Source organism: Symsagittifera roscoffensis, unplaced genomic scaffold, assembly GCF_963678635.1.
Source record: "Symsagittifera roscoffensis unplaced genomic scaffold, txSymRosc1.1 SCAFFOLD_871, whole genome shotgun sequence".
In the NCBI taxonomy this organism is placed as follows: domain Eukaryota; kingdom Metazoa; phylum Xenacoelomorpha; order Acoela; family Convolutidae; genus Symsagittifera; species Symsagittifera roscoffensis.
Window position 1 is genome coordinate 1 of NW_026971129.1, and position 16,904 is coordinate 16,904.

The 16,904-nt window shown below is 35.5% G+C and overlaps 1 protein-coding gene across 1 annotated transcript; it reads right to left on the minus strand.

Annotated features, from left to right (window-relative positions):
• Positions 1-15: 15 nt before the first annotated feature.
• On the minus strand, positions 16-14,813 carry LOC134856173 (uncharacterized; the record flags this gene model as incomplete). The annotated part of the gene is given in 7 exon segments (XM_063872537.1): positions 16-138; positions 953-1,252; positions 2,710-2,898; positions 3,405-3,650; positions 6,743-6,838; positions 9,192-9,364; positions 14,681-14,813. Coding segments are annotated over 7 exon segments (1,180 nt in total), but the record flags the coding sequence as incomplete, so codon positions are not given.
• Between the last annotated feature and the right edge of the window lie 2,091 nt (positions 14,814-16,904).

A 16,904-nucleotide genomic window follows, 5' to 3' on the forward strand; every position in this document is an offset into this window, starting at 1 on the left:
CTTCTGATTGGCTGCTGCGGTTTTGCGTTGAATGGGGGTCGCTAACTGCGAGGAAGTTGTTGTCGGAACTTCCTTTGCCTTCACTCTTCTCGTCTTCCGCTTCCTCTTCTATAGTGTCTGGAATTCCGTCCTCATCGACTAAAATATTGATATTCAAAAAATATCTATTTATAAGTTACTCCATTTTGAGAAAGACAAAAGATCTTCTATCAAAAAAAAGAAAACTATTTTTCTAGTTAAGTTAGTCCTATATTGAAATGTATTATTTCTATATAGACATAAATTAAGAGTTTCACTTTAATTCACCTGTGTCCTCCAGAGGCAACAAACTACAAGTTTATCAATTCGAAACAAAGTTGACATTTTTATTTTCTACCACACAATTGATAGACTTCAACTAAAACTCAAATTCCCACCTTAATTCACTCTAGAATTAATATTGCAAGAAATAAAAAAAAACTATTAATGTAAAGGAAATAGTTCAAATTATCGCCGAAGGTAATTTTAGTGCCTTTTTCAAGTTGCTTGGCGGGAAATAGAAGTATTCTAAGAAGTCCAAATAAGGGCCTTTTGGATGGCCAAGGTCTCGAGTTGCTGAAGATTTGATTGCGCTCCGCCGCCAAATAACAGTGGCGTTTCAGATTTTTGCAACCGACTCTTTTTTAAGTTGTCATAGATGATTGATTGATGGTTTTGTGTGAGTGATTGATGGTTTTTCAGGAAAAAAAATTATAGAAATTTTTTTGACCAATTTTATATTTTGAGATTTAACAAAACGCCAGAGAAAAACTTTTTTTTTCGAAAAAATTGAGCCTTAATTTTAATTCATTGAAAATGAACCGAAAGCCTACAGCACTTTACTTACAAAACAATTCTGGTTTTTTAAAACCTGCCACCTCCCCCCTAAATATCGAAGTTTTTTCGGCAGCATTAATGCTACCAAACCACTCACTATTATTGTCGCTTTCTGAAATGTAATGGATGTCATCTAATTCGTATGACGAGTGTTGGTGCTCGCAGCTGTCGCCCAAACCAGTTCCCGTCGGATCCTGCTCCCCTACCTTAAGCTGCCGGACTAAGTTCTTCCGGAACTTCAGAGACAAGCGCCTCTTGCCCGCAGCCGCTCCCAGTGCAACAACGGCCGCACCCAACCCCATATGGGTACCCAAACTGTCGTGATGATGACTCATCATCCCGCTAACAGTACAGTACCCCCCTCGGTGATCTGCTGGTCTGCACTCGGGGGGACTTTCTGGAACACAATCATGATATTGAAAACATACTTTGTTGTTCTTTTGCGCTTAAATTAGTTTAACGATTGAATCAGTGATCCATTGATTATGAGTAGCTATAATCGACAGCAGGTAATAAAATGGTCACAAGAATCAAATTCAACCCGACCATGAGGAACCTTTAAGGTCGCCCCGTTAAAGAAGATCTTTACAAATTAAATTAAGCCACATCATGTATAAAAGAAAATTTGAGCTGCTCAAAATTATACGGGGTAAATAGCTTTTTTAGTAGGTTTATATAAGCTTTTAATTAATATTTTCACTTTTAAGTCCAGCGGGTGCTGGGGGTTGGGGTATACGACCCTCTGCCCACCCAAAGGGTAACCCTTTGTACTATTTTGAGTTATCCTCTTTTGGCTGACTGACCCTAAAATTTTTCTAAAGGTGCCTTAAATATACTAATTTTGAGGAAGGAGCTAGCGCCAAAAAAAACGCAAGGTCCAAATTTTCCAAAAAGTGCTTAAAACGCCTTTTTTGGCCTGTTTTTTTTCCGAATTTTGCGCAAAAAATTTGATCCAAATTGGGTCTTTTTTAGGGGCGGATTTAGGGGGGGGGGGGCGTCAGGCGGACGCCTTCAACGCCCCCCCCCCATCAGGGATTCGACCCCCTGCCGACCCAAAGGGTCTCCCCTTTGATACTTTTTCAGGAATCCATTTTTGGCCGACCAACCCTAAAATTTTTCTAAAGGCGCCTTGGGTGCCAATTTATACTAACTTTGATGGGGAGCGCGCGCCAAAAAAAAACGCGATTTTTTCGTCAACATTTTTCAAAAAGTGCCCAAAAACGGCTTGTTTGACTGCTTTTTCAAAAATTTACCTGCGGCGCAGAAAATTTTGCCAAAATAGGGGCAAAACAGTGCTTTGGGAGAGCCTCGAAAATCAATTTGGTCGACCTAAAAAAAAAAGGTCGTCAAAATTTTGGAAAATTTTTTGAAAATCCGTCCCCCCCCCCCACCTCGAGAAAATCCTAGATCCGCCCCTGGTCTTTTTACTGACTATTTGGTCGACCTAAAAAAGGTTGATATATTTTCGAACCCCCAAACCCCCCCCCCCCCCCCACCCCTCATGAAAACCCTAGATACACCACTGCCCCTGCCAGCAAATTTTTTTACAAGGCTGATGGGGGGCTATACTCAGAAAAGCCAAAACAGCCCTATACAAGTTTGCCACGCATAAAAATGTGTCATCTTCGAATGCAAGATGATTGGGTGAAAATCCAATAATGATGCTAAAAATTAAAACGCGTTTTTAACCGTGTTTTTTTAAGGTTTTTCAAAAGCATATCTTATAAAACCTGGCAGGGTTCATGGATGGCTCCGCTAGGAAGACCTGGACTGCCCAGGACTCTTTAAGTTCCTGGCAGGAAGTCCAAGTCCAAGGTAATCCCCTGGCTATTTAACCCGGGTCATAATGTCTACCTGTAAGGTCCTCGACCATGATTGTGATGTCCTTGGCGCAGTTGCACTCCTTGGGAATAGGCAGGGCCACGATAGGCGAGGAGCGTATGAGGTCATCCAAACTGAGGTCCAGAGCCTCGGCGAAGCTCTCGTCCAGCCGCCAATAGCCTTCAGGTTGCAGTTCATTCACCAACAGCTGCATACACGTGTCTACAACAAACACACATGTGTCATTCTGCAGAAAAAAATCGCTCATATTCTCAAATCGTAGTCCCTCAACTGCCAACCCCCCCCCCCCCCACCACACCTTGCTCATTAAGTTTCAAATGTGGAACTTTGTGTTTTTGTAGGTAACAGAATGTTACGCGAAGGCTAAAACTTCAGCATCAGTCATCTCTGCAAAATCTTAGCAAAAACACAAAAAATGTTCACTGATTTTTTTTTAATTTGAGCATTTTCGAGTTTAAAAAATTAAGGTAAAAATTATGATACCACATAAAATACTGCGATTTCACTCTTTCCTCTGGTTAGTTTAAAAAGCAAAAAAATTTCCAGCATTTTTTCTTTGCGCTGGATAATTTTTTTAAAATTCTCAATTGCATCTCAGACATCTCAGTGGAAAATTTTTCTGAAAAATTTTGCAACTTAGGACTTCTCGGATTTACCTTCAAGTTTTAATCTTTTGACAAGATTTAAAATAAATGTGAAGAAATTACTTTCAACTGAAAACGAGTCTGAGCGGGTGAGTTCTGCCAGTTGTCTGCCACGTTGCAGTCGGCCACCTGCCCCTCCTGTGCTTCTCCCTATGGTTCGTCCCAGAGGGGGAAGATTAAGAGTGGCTCTCCTTGACAACTGGTGGATCCTGGCCATGACTATATCCCGTAGTCGCCCCCCACCCTTCGCCCACCTGCTGCCATTGCTGCCGTTCACTTCATCCACCGACTCCAAAGCTACTTGTCTCTCTGCACAAAACGAAAGAAAAGTTGGGTCGTTTGTATTATACGGCTCAAAATATCAAACTCTTAATTGATTTTCTGTTTTCATTGACCACGATTAAATTTCTTTGCGCTGATACTAATTTTGGGGGCTATTCTCATGCGCGAAGGACTAAATGGGCGAAAAAACTTGTGGGCCAATGACCGAAGACAAAATTAGCCAAAAGTCAATTTTTGAAAAGAAACAATTGCCATTCAGTTAAAATGAATTAAATGAAGCAAAAGTTTGCTTCTTTCATTACGAAACCCCTGAAATGTAAAAATTTGCCCCCATTTTGCAGAGGTCAATGGCAATTTAAAAATTTTGCATTTTTCTGCCGTTTTTATATTCGGCCAGTATCAATACTCCAGTACCTGGAAATGTTTACTTTCTTTCCAAATTTTAGATTACTGAAATCTGATTGGCTGATTTTTATTTTCGCGCATTCGTTCCTTCGCGCATGATGGATTCCACCACTAATTTCAGCCAATCAGATTCCAGTGTCATCATCAAGCTTTCAAATGCAAGATGATGACACTTAGGACGTCTCATCTTGATGACGCTTAGTGTGGCGTCCCTCATGCTTGATGGACCGAATGCTTGAAATCAATTTTAGCTTACTTTCAGTCAATCAGAATTGAGTTTTCAGTATCTCAAAGTAAATCGCGAAAACCTCAAAGTAAGAATATAAATCCAGGCCATTAGTGTTAATATTGACCGATTAGATAATAAGCAGTTGAGTTTTCTAGACTGAAATGTTCTTATGATTTTGAACTCGTTAATCTTGATGATTATCTCAATAGCAATGCGATTGTAACCCGCAATTTTTAAAATTTTTGATTATTTTCTACTGACTTAATACATTTTCTGTTTATATTGATTTCGATTTTGGAGAGAAAGGCATTTAGCCAATAGACGCTTAGCGATTTTGATTGGTTGAAATTTTTCAAGCATTCGGTCCATCAAGCATGAGAACCCTCCCCGGACCGAATGCTTGCTTGAAATTAATTTTAGCTTACGTTCAGCCAATTGGAATTGAGTATTCAAAATCTCAAACTAAATCGCGAAAATCTCAAATTAAGAATATAAATCCAGGCCATTAGTGTTAATATTGACCGATTAGATAACAACCAGATGAGTTTTCTAGACTGAAAAACTCTTATGATTTTGACCTCAACAATTTTGATGATTATCTGAATAGTATTGCGGTTGTAGCCCGCAATTTGTAATATTTTTGATTATTTTCTACTGATTTAATACATTTTCTGTTAATATTGACTTCGGTTTTGTGAGAAAGGCATTAAGCCAATAGAAGCGCTTAGTGATTCTGATTGGTTGAAATTTTTCAAGCATTCGGTCGGCCCGTCAAGCATGAGAACCTCCCCGACACTTAGGACGGGGGCGTTCAACAGTACCGAAGTACAACAGTGCCGAAAATGAAAACGTATTCAACAGTGCCGAAAATTGATGATTTTCGGCACTGTTGAACAAAAAAATTTATGTTCAGCACTCTTGTACTTCGGCACTGTTTAGCGACTTGCTAAGGGCAGCGCAACAATTCCGAGGTACAACAATGTCGAAAATAATTTTTTTGTTCAACAGTGCCGAAAATCATCAACTTTCGGCACTGTTGAACAGTTTTTCATTTTCGGCACTGTTGTACTTCGGCACTGTTGTACTGTCCCCTTGGGACGTCTCATCTTGATGACCATTAGGACGTCTCAAGAAGGTGCGTACCCACAGAGCTGCATTCCCGGCTAGCCGAAAAAACTGAAAATTTCTCGTTAAGGTAATTAGTAACAAAACAAAAATTGACTAAAAAAGGCAAATTCGTCACAAAGTTTAAACAACTTTTATTTGAACGATTAAACTATCTTGTTTTTTTTTACGGCGCTAGCTAACAAAAATTTAATTGACTCAAAACAATTTTTATGCGTAATAGCTTTGTTTTCATGGAATCAGAAAGCAATAGAAGTGCGACACTACTATGATAACGCAATATTTTTTTTCGGCTATCCGGGAACAAAATTTATTTTCGGTTATTCGGGAACAAAATTTTTTTCGGCTATCCAGTAAAAAATTATTTTTGATTATCAGGAAACAAAGATCTTTTCCAAAAACTTAGCAAATAAGAGCAAAACTGAATAAGTGTCTTGAGATGAACGCAGGGAGCATGCCCCAAAAAAGTGATCAAAACCTCAACTTTTTGCCAATTTTTTGTAAATACTTGCATCCGTCGCAAAGGTTCGTTCAAAGAGTTACAGAGTTAAGGGTTCGCTTTATAGAGTTAAGGGTTTGCTCAAGTTTAGCCGACCTCAAAAAAATCTCGATATTTTTTAGTTTTTTAAAGCGATCCTTTTCCCCCATCTTAAAATATTTCCATTCTGAAGGTCTATAAATTACGTGAGAGGGGGGGGCTAAAATGGGAAAAACTTATTATATTTTAATATTTTAAGCAAATAATTTTTGGTGTGGATCGATTCGAATTTTTTTGGCTAACTGGACTAAAAAGATTTCGGCTATCCGCGAACAAAACACTTCGGCTATCCGGGAACATATTTATTTTTCGGCTATCCGGGAACGATTTTATCTTTCGGCTATCCGTGTATTCGGCTCCGTGACATGCCACCATTCAGAAAACTCGAGATTAAAAAACTCATTCGAGATTAAAAGGTTTTGAAGTAAGGCTTTTCAGCCAATCAGATTTGAGCACAGTACACACGGGCCTTACGGCTTGATTTGCCATTTAATGATAGGGGGCGATTGTTCACTTGGTCTTTTCAGTGGGATATTGTTCACATAGGTCAATTTTCGTTCTGAAAGTCACATCTTGAAAAACCAGAATCAAACTCAAAACACAACTTGAATAAAAGTGATGTGTTGTTTCCGTTATTCCGCCCAAAATAGCTTAACAGCGAATCATCTTCTAACTGTGCGTTTTGCTCGAGCTACGCGCAACTGTTGGTTTAACTTTCAACCAATCAGATTTGAGCATGTGGTTCTCTGCTTTTAGAGTTTTTGAATTACATTTTCGAGAGGAAAAAGTAAAAAGACCCGAGAGCCTCTCTGTCTATAGTACCGAAGTCGATGAGGTCGGCGAAGGGGGTAGATAGCTTGAAGTAGTCGCTTCTCTGAGCGTAGAGCAGGTCAGCCGCTGTCTGTCGACTATCCATCTCTGAAACAACAAACAAAACACAAGTAGCTTAAAAATTGAACGCTTAGATCTCTTCAACTACTCCCTACTGCAAAATGAAAACGAGGGGGGGGGGGGGGGGGGGGGTGGTTGGATTAGATATTTTTTATTAGGTACTGTTGGGGGAAATTTTTAAGGAGATTCGAACTCTTCGCCGACTTTTCCTTTAGATTTGCGGATCTTTTTCGTACTTTTTTCGGATGTTTGACCAATCGAATGTTTGCACTATGGCTTAAATTACCCGCTCTCACAAAAGTGTTTTCGGATCAATGTAACGAATCAAAAAAGCGGTCGATGCCAGTCAGATTTTTTGCACAAAAATATTCTATAGCATCATAGAATTTACTCAATGTAAGCAAGATTTTGAGCAAAAAAAAATTTTGTAGAAAAATCGAGAAATTGATCAAAATAAATCCAAATTTGAGTTCAAAAAACGCAAAGACCTCATAGCAAATTATCAATGTAAGCGTAAGTGGATAATTAAATCATTCCGAATTGGAAAAAAAATTGATTTTTAAAAACTGTTTGTTCTTTTTATTATACTAGCAGACGCTATGGATGTAAATTTAAAATTGAATGGCAATGAGTAAATGCAACAAATCAATAATGATGAAAAAATTGAACAGAAAAATTGATCCAAATCGATTTTAATCCGTTTTAACCCCCTAAAACCAAAAACAAGTAAATACTGGAAAAAAATGGTTTTAAAATCGTTAAAAATTGATTTGGATCAATTTTTCTATCTGGGATTGAGCTTTAACACCAATTTGAATTTGAACTTTTTCTATTTAATCTGCATAAATTTTTCCTGCTAAAATTGATCTCAATTTTATCGACATACAATCAATCTAATCTTTTTTTGTCAGTGCGGATATTATCGAAAATCGTGTCATATTTTTGTTAAAAAACCAGCCGAATTATAAACCAACCGAAAATGCGCGGAGTAAAAAAACGTGCAGAAAATGTACATCATGTGAATGAAATCTGCACAACTTTCGTAATTGTTGCATAGCTATTATATACCCGGGTTGACCAAAATTTTTTATCATACAATTTCCATATATGAAAAATCTCTTGTCATTCAATTTCATACAATTTCATACGTACAGAAAATTCTACGAAATCTCTATGATAAACATTTTCTATTCATGAAAATTGCATGATAGGTGTCTTTACATAAACCAAAATGTTGATTTTTTGTTTCTTAATTTAATTGGTTTACTCCTTGGTTTACTCAAAGCACTAAAGATTGGACGGTATCGCATTAAAATGCATAAGAAACGGCCTGAATTGTCTTAGAGCTGTCTTTCACAAATGATATAAGGGAAGTACCAACTTTTAAACTTTGGCAAATATTTTCACCGATGGTTATTTTAAAAAATTTAAATTTTTAAATTATCAGACATTGATCAAGGCATACATAAACACGCCATACAAAAGAAATAGGAGTTTTCAGCGTTTTTGATAAAAAATTATAAAGCGAAAAAGAAAAAACCAACCTTATCGTATCCAGGACTACGTTATGCACTCAAAAAAATAAGTTTTGCATACAATTTTTTTTTTTAAATGAAAAATGTTTGTTTGCGTACGACATTCGATTTGCGGTTGAATAAAAAAACAAACAAAAAAATTTTTGGGGCAAATTTGAAATTACTTGGTAAAATTTTTGTGTCGTCATCAAAAAAATGCCAGTCATGCATTTTCAATATATGGGAAATGTATGATAAGCATTTTTTTTCAAAAAACGAAAATCTCGGTTTTTTATCACCAGACTGTTTTATTTGAATCAAACAGCCGCAGAAATTAGTTCATACTTTTTGAACCATTTTTCGAAATTGTATGAAAATTGTATGACAAGCTTTTTTCCACACACTTGATCTATGGAATTGTATGATAAGCATTTTCGGTGTATGGAGGTCAACCCAGGTAACCGCAGTTTTTCAACAAACCGTCATACCTTGAAGCCGAAATTACATCAGAACTTCGTTGAATACATCAGAATTACGTAACAATTGCATAACAACAGCGGCAATCTATTGTTACGTTGCATTACAATATTATTTTTCAGCTGGCTAGCGCTTCGGCTTGTTGGCCTATCATCTGTATAACACTTACGCATTTTTTGGCTGGTTGATGCGCCCCTACTCCTACGCTTACCCCTGAGTTCTTTCTCGTCCCCCCCCCTAAATGGGCCCCTACTCCTACGCTTACCCCTGAGTTCTTTCTCGTCTCCCCCCCCCCCTAAATGGGCCCCTACTCCTACGCTTACCCCTGAGTTCTTTCTCGTCTCTACCCCCCCCCCCCCCCCTAAATGGGCCCCTGCTGCTACACTTACCCCTGAGTTCTTTCTCGTCCATGTCGTTGGTGGCGATGGAGAGGGACTTGTGCAGCTGGCTGTCGGCACTGTTCCACCCACTGTGTCTCTGCCTCGCACTCCTCCTCCACAACTCACTCACCAGTCGGTTGGGGGGAGCCAGGACATAGATGTGACGGGGCATCTGCAACTTCCTAAACCACCATCCTAATCATCATAACCATTCTCTTCATAATAACAATCCCGTCTTTTCTGTTATATTCAGGGTAGACTTTCAGTGGGTATTTATTTAGCCATTCGTCTATTCTCTCCTTGGTCATTTTGGTTCTTTATAATGTTTGTGACGATGTTGTGAAAAAACTTGATTTGGGAGAAATAAATTCTTTCTTTCTTTCTTTGTTATGCGGCCCAAAATGACCAAAACGTTGAATGCGCTGATATGTTTTGCAATTAAGCTCCAAGTTTCCATCGTCCAATCACAACCAAGAACTATATTCCATTTTTCAAAATAGCAAAACTATGAATTACAGAAAAGACCATAACGATCATAATGAATTTGTTTTCATGAAGAGAACAGACTCGATTTATACAACTGATTAAATTAGTAAATTTCATCTTGGAGGAGCGCCCAAAAGGCCAGTTATCTGCCTATATCCAGTACTGTGGTGTCTTCAGATTTCATCGAATCTCATCCTTTAAATAAAACTAATTCCACAGTTGTCAAATATATTTAAATTATGCGAGCCAAGCAAATAAAACAAAGGGGGTGGTTTAAAATTCACATATCTTGAACCTGTCACATATAAAATTTTGCACAAAAACATCCAAATTTTGATGAGCAAAGTAGACATCAGTTTTTTGTTTCTTAGTTTTTGTTAGCTCAGCTATCCTTGTTTACTTTCTATACTTTTTGAACTTATTGGCCTGAAAAACGCAAACAGGATACGTAATGGCTGATGGCAGTCATGAAAATGTCAATCAATACTTTTTATACCTTCTCAAATTGAAACAACAAAATTATCGTCTTCATTGACCTTTATAAGTCTTTATTAGTCAAAAGTTAAAGACCTTAATTATATATTTTTTTAAATTAATCTGTTTAGTTTACGTAATGAAACAGTGTGTTTGCTTTATTTTAGATAACTTTTTGAAACCAAATCTCCCAAATGGAAAAAATTACTTCGTTTTCGAAACTGTATAAAACTCGTTTTTCCGAAATAGTTAAAGGAAGTTTGAAATTAGAAAACTGCCGGAAACAAAAACTCCCGGCTGTAGACCATTTGATAGAAGCTGAAACTTTTCGTACGACGGAATGTATAATTCGAGGTCTTTTAAGCAAAATCCTCTTTTTCCAAGGCTTCTGTGCTACTTGGAAACTTTTGTAAAAACTGAGTTGTCATAATTAATATTCAATAGTTTTCGCCATTTTTACTCGTGAGGTCCCTTCAATTTTAGAAAAACTCAAAAATTCGAGCAAATTCGGTTTCCGAAAAAAGTGCAAATAGTTTTCTTCATCGACTCATCTGTATTCATAACCAAATATCATACTGTACTCACTTTTTGCCTAACTTAGTTTATTTTCAAAAGTTCATTGCATTCAGAAACTCTTGAGCAAAATTTTGATAATCGAAATTCTTATTGTGTACAACTGATTTTGCATCAAAAAAACTTTCGACTCGATTTCTCTATATACAAATGCAGAGTTGCACAAGACCTGTTTTCTGTCGTTTTTGAGACATTTAAAGTCTAGGATTAGTAAAGTTAGGCTAGGATCTCAAAAGAGCAATTTAAATGTACAAATAGCTACTTTTCATTTTAAATATCATTTTTGCGTGTCAATGTTTTTTCATTGGGTTCGTATATGGAAACGGTATTACAATAGATTATATAATTAGCCTGTTTGGCTTATACTTCATTTGTAATTAGCATATTTGCTCTATTATGAAGGTCAAATCAGTAGGCGATGACTCCAACATCGCGCTTTTTGTGAATTATTTATAAATTGGGTAATAACGAATCCATTTTTCGGGAAATAGTTATCCGCCTACGTCCTGATCTTAAAATGCATAAAATGCTTAATCGGTCAAAAATAAGGTAAACTCATGTATTATTTTTTTTAAAATGAACGATAAATTAAGCTATAATTTAACAAGACCAGCTGCTCTTGTCAAGGCAAAACTCGGATTGTTATGATTGCCCTTTAACGTCTATAAATTACCTTATGTTCAGATAAATTTGATTATTAGGCTATGTAGAAAAAATAAGTGACATAATTGGATTTGGTTAGTGCATTTTCGAAGTTCAAAAAACAACCTCGAATGATTGGTAAAAATTTTTGAGCCGAATTATTTGAACTATTCGCTCGACAAAGAAAGAAATATCTTCGTGGGAAAAAATTTAAGAAACTAAAACACTCCCGAATACCAAGTTAATATCGAATTTCAATTGTCGGAACAAAAAAACTGAATTGGATAAAAATTATTCCAATAAAGTTAGAGTTTAAAATTGCTTGTTTTTTAACCTCCTAACGGACTTATTGAGGTTAACTAGTGTTCATCAGTTCAATTCGAGAAAAAAACTTGTGCGGATTAGTTTTGTTGCGTTTAAACAAACTGCGATCACTCGTTGAGCATCATAGAAAAATTATCAAAAAACGCATACATGGTCCAAGTTGGTCTTTTAAATCCCAACAATTTTATCAAAATTTGTTGATATAACTAACATGATATAACTAACTTATATTTGAAATTAGAGAGGTGATATTTTTTAGAGTAGAAAGGGTATTTTTCTTTAAACAAATTGTTTTGATCGGCAATTTGCTGTGATTAAAATACCATCTCCGGTGTGAACAATTTGTTGCTTTTGTGGAAGTCGGGGAAGCAATTGATTTGAGCTCAACCTATCAGGACAAAAGTTTTTTCCTTTCTGCCTCGAACTATGCTGTTCTTTTGCTCCATGCCCTTTTTAAACAAAACACTTGGATTGCGCTATTTCTGAGCTCGTTAAGCTGCTGGTGAGCTTTACATGAAAATCGCATTCAAATGCACATTGGCCGTTATAATAGACGCTATACATGTTGGGAAAGTTTTCAAACTGCTTCATTGATTTGGTTCATACTTTCAATGTTTAATTTCACAAAATAGGTGTTCTCAGTTATTGTTCCGACTTTCGATACGAAAGTAACGGAATATTTGTGATCGGGGTGGGTTTTTTTTTCTTCAGACAAATTTCGACTTTTTAACTAGCCATTTTTGACGGAATTTTTTTATATCATTCAAAAAGTATTGCTGCCCTGAGTTTAAATTTGAAAAGATATTTTACCTGTGATCATTTTTTGTAAAGTTATGAGGGTTTAAAGATTGCTATTTTGACCAATTTGTTACAATTCACGCGCGATATAATTCACGCTATTAACGCGTAAGCGGAGATTTAATCCGTCTTATAAATCGTTCCAAATTGGTTCAACGAAGCTTAATTGCCATAATTGATTTGTTACAAGGAACGAAATCTATATTTTTGTACTTTATATGGCGTGTGGGGGGATGATTTTCATAAAAAATTTCAAATTTTAGAAAAAAAAAATTCTTTTTATTTTTTTTTTCATTTAATTTTTTTGTGTTATTACTGCTGCTCCATAAACCTTAAAAGGCAGTCGGAACATTCAGGGCTTCGCCCTGATACGAGCTGTCTTGTTGATTTTTGGTTCCATCTGACACTTTTTATTACCTGAAATGGAAAAAAATTATTCATTTAACCCCAACAAGTTGTCGGTGTATTTTTTTTCTCGTTGTGCATAAATGATAGCAGTTTCATGCAACCTAGCCGCTTTTTGATCCAAATTTTGACGAAAGTTCGGGACAATTGTTCTTGGGGGGGTTGCTTGCTCAAAACTCGGTGATCGATATTAACGATATCAAAAAATTCTATACCTCACTGTAGATATTGGATTAACCAAGCAATCCCTTCTCTCTAATTGACCTACAGTTAATTTCCCTCTAGTCATCTAATAATTTTGAAAGCTGAATCCCGACAGTTACTTAGCTTTTGATCTAGTTTTCATACAGAGCAGACATTTTCTTTAATTTTTTCATATTTCTAACTTAGTTTTTTATCCAAAATAATCTAAGCCAAGGCTACCCGTACAGAAGTTCTATGGATAATAATGAATTATATTGTCATTTTTTAGTCAGTATCAAAAAAAATTATATAGATAATGGATTTTAATCCATCAAAAAAGAATTAGTAAAAGAAATCCTAGTATTTTTACATCAATATAATCCATTATAATCGATTACAATTGGTTATAATTCATCAAAAAAGATTATAATCATAATATTTGTTTAATCAATATAATCCTTTATAATAGATTATAATCGATTATAACGTATTTTTTGAAAAAAACTACAAATTTTGCAAATTTTGTTTCTTCAAAGTTATCTTATTTCTTGTTCGTGCAGTTGCTACGTATAACGTTTCATAAATTTTTTTTTCACAAAAAAAAATTTATTTGCCTAAAATTTCTCTACTGTTTCTATACTACGTAAACTCCATTGCCTCTTTTAACAACCCCCTTCCCCAGTTTAACCCCCGCGCACAGCTTACATCTCGTCAGTCCCCCCCCCCCCGGGTTTTAATGGATTGTGTTCTTAAAAAGATAATCGATTTCGTGGTCTAAGTTTGCATTAATAATGGATTATAATGAAAACATTTTAGACAAAAATTTTCCATTAAAATCAATTATTATCCATGGAACTCCGGTGCGGTTACTTCTAGAGAAAAAAAGGTTGGTTCGCGCCCACAATCCCATTGTTTCTAGACAAGAGCATTAATGCCCCTTGACCTGAGGATTTTTAATATAGCAACCTAATTAGATAATTAGATATAGCAACCTAATACAAAGAAACACTTTCGACATTAGGGATTAACTTGCATCGTGTTGCTACGACTATTGTGTAAACTAGAAGCATGTAGATTTAACGCTCATCTTGTTTCGGCTGAGCGTTGAACTGATTTTAGGTATTATTTCTAACAAGTTGTTATTTTCTCATATTGAACAGTTTTGTACAGAATACCAGAAAATTAGGTTGTATTATCTATATAAATTTTATAATACTGAGTTAAGCTCTCCCTCAAGTGCTGTGTAATACTACCCCCCCCCCCCTCCCCTCCTCGCCCCCCACTTCCCATAAACATCAATTTTGGGGTTCATAAATAGTCCGCATGATAATTTTTATTACAATCAGACAATAAGAACCATTTTTTTTAATGTGGAGGAGGGGAGGAAAACGAGCCCACCTCCCTGTCCCCTCAATTTAGAAAAAAGTTTGGTTCTTATTGTCTGATTGTGATAAAAATTGGCCTGAGGACTAATTATGCACCAAAAAATTGTTTTTTTTTGTGAGGTGGGAGGGAGGGGAAAGTGGGAGCCAGAGGGAGGAAAGATGTTTGCTTTTGATCCGACTTCCCACTTGTACATCAATAACAAACTTATTTGTGCAAATTGATCTTACATGCTCATTTCCATAGTGCGTTGTTCTGTGTAGTTGGACACCACCCCTGTCATTTTGCTCAGCTCAGCTATCTTCCGCTTCCACCGTTTGGGGATGTCGTATGCACGCAAGTAGCGAGATCTTCTGCTGCAGTCTAAACTCAAAAAGTCGTTGTTTCATACGTTTGTTACATCGTAAAATTGTTGTTTCATACGTTTTTTTAAAGTTTTTTGAGCAAAAATTATCAAAGTTTTTAGAAAAAGTGAAAGAAAAAGTCAAAAACTTTTACACAGCTCTTATTGAAATCAAGGAATATTCATAAGAAAACGTTTTTTTTTTAGTTTTTTGAGCAAAAATTATCAAAGTTTTTAGAAAAAGTGAAAGAAAAAGTCAAAAATCTTTACTCAGCTGTTATTGAAATCAAGAAATTATCAAAAGAAAGGATTCAGTGAAACCAGTGAAGTAGATTTAGGTTTTAAAATGTTGAAATTGCCTATAATGTAGATTACTGGTTGATTTCAGAGGAGACAATGCCGTTCTCAAACCAAAAGAACCCAGTTTTTTTTTCTAATATTTAGAGTAAGTTGTGTTTTCTTCACCCCTTTTTGGTAAAAACTCAAGCAATTTGTGATTCTTCATGTGAAACGATTTTTAAATCTGTATCAGCACTTAGAAGTTCCAAACTGTTTGATGAACAGGAAAAACTGCTTGGTCAACTAATAAAACAAATTTCAATTGCTTTCACGCAGGGAACAAGCTCATCGTCTTTATTAGTTCATACATTTTTGTCAATGATTAAACAATGACCGCTTTTAAATTATTTCCTAAGAAATTAAACTTTTCTTACAATTCTTCTAGGTCAATCTTCTAAGTACTAGCTCAGATGAAAAAGTTTCGCTTGAACAATCACAAATTGTTTTTAAAGTCATCTGGTTGAACACTGAAAAATTTTCAAATAAAGTGAAAACAGTTCATATAAATTACAAGTTCAACCGAACAATCAATTGATGTCATGCTCTCATAATAGTTGGAAACTCGAGCTTCTCAACAAGAAATTTTATTAGATAAAAAACCTCCGTCACTAATACAAACTTATAATTTCTGATTAAAAAAAGCGATTAACTTAATTTTCAATACAACTCTACTGAGTCAACTTTCTAAATACTAGCTCAGGTGAAAAAGTTTTGCTTGAGAATCATTAAATGTTTTGAAAGTCATCTGGTCGAACACTGAAAAATTTTCAAATAAAGTGAAAACAGTTCATATAAATTACCAGTTCAACCGAGCAACCAATTGATGTCATACGCTGATAACAGATGAAAACTCGAGCTTCTCAACAAGAAATTTTTTTAGATAATAAACCTCCGTCACTAATACAAATTTATATTTTCTGATTAAAAAAAGCAATTAACTAAACTTTCCATACAACTCGACTGAGTCAACTCTCTAAATACTAGCTCAGATGAAAAAATTTCGCTCGAACAATCACAATTTGTTTTGAAAGTCATCTGAATGAACACTGAAAAATTTTCAAAAAATTGAAACAGCTCATATAAATTACAGGTTCAACCGAACAATCAATTGATGTCATACGTTGATAACAGATGGAAATTCAAGCTTCTTAACAAGAAATTTTATTGGATAAAAAACCTCCTTCACCAATTCAAACTTTCTGTTTTCTAATTAAAAAGCTATTAATTAAACTTTCATTACCACTCTTCAGAGTCAATCTTCTCAGTACTAGCTCATTTTAAATTTCGGTGAATCAATAACAAACTCTTAAATTGTTTTGAACGTCAAAAGGTTGAACAATTGAAAAAAGATCAAAAAAATTAGAAAGAACAATTCATATAAAGTACAACCGAACAGGCAATTGATGTCATACGCTGATAACAGATGGGAACTCGAGCTTCTGACTAAGAAATTTTATTAGATAAAAATTCTCCGTCACAAAATCAAACTTCATTTTTTCTGATTAAAAAAATTTTAATTAACTTTTCTTGACAAATCTATTGGATCAACTTTCTAAATACTAGTTCAGATGAAAAATTTTTGCTTGAGCAATCACAAATTGTTTTGAAAGTTAGTCATCTAGTTGAACAGTGAAAAAACTTCAAAAAAGTGAAGACAATTCATATATTTTACAGGTATACAGGTACAACCGAACAATCAATTGATGTCATGCTCTCATAATAGTTGGAAACTCGAGTCTCTCAAATACAAATTTTATTAGGCAAAAATCTTC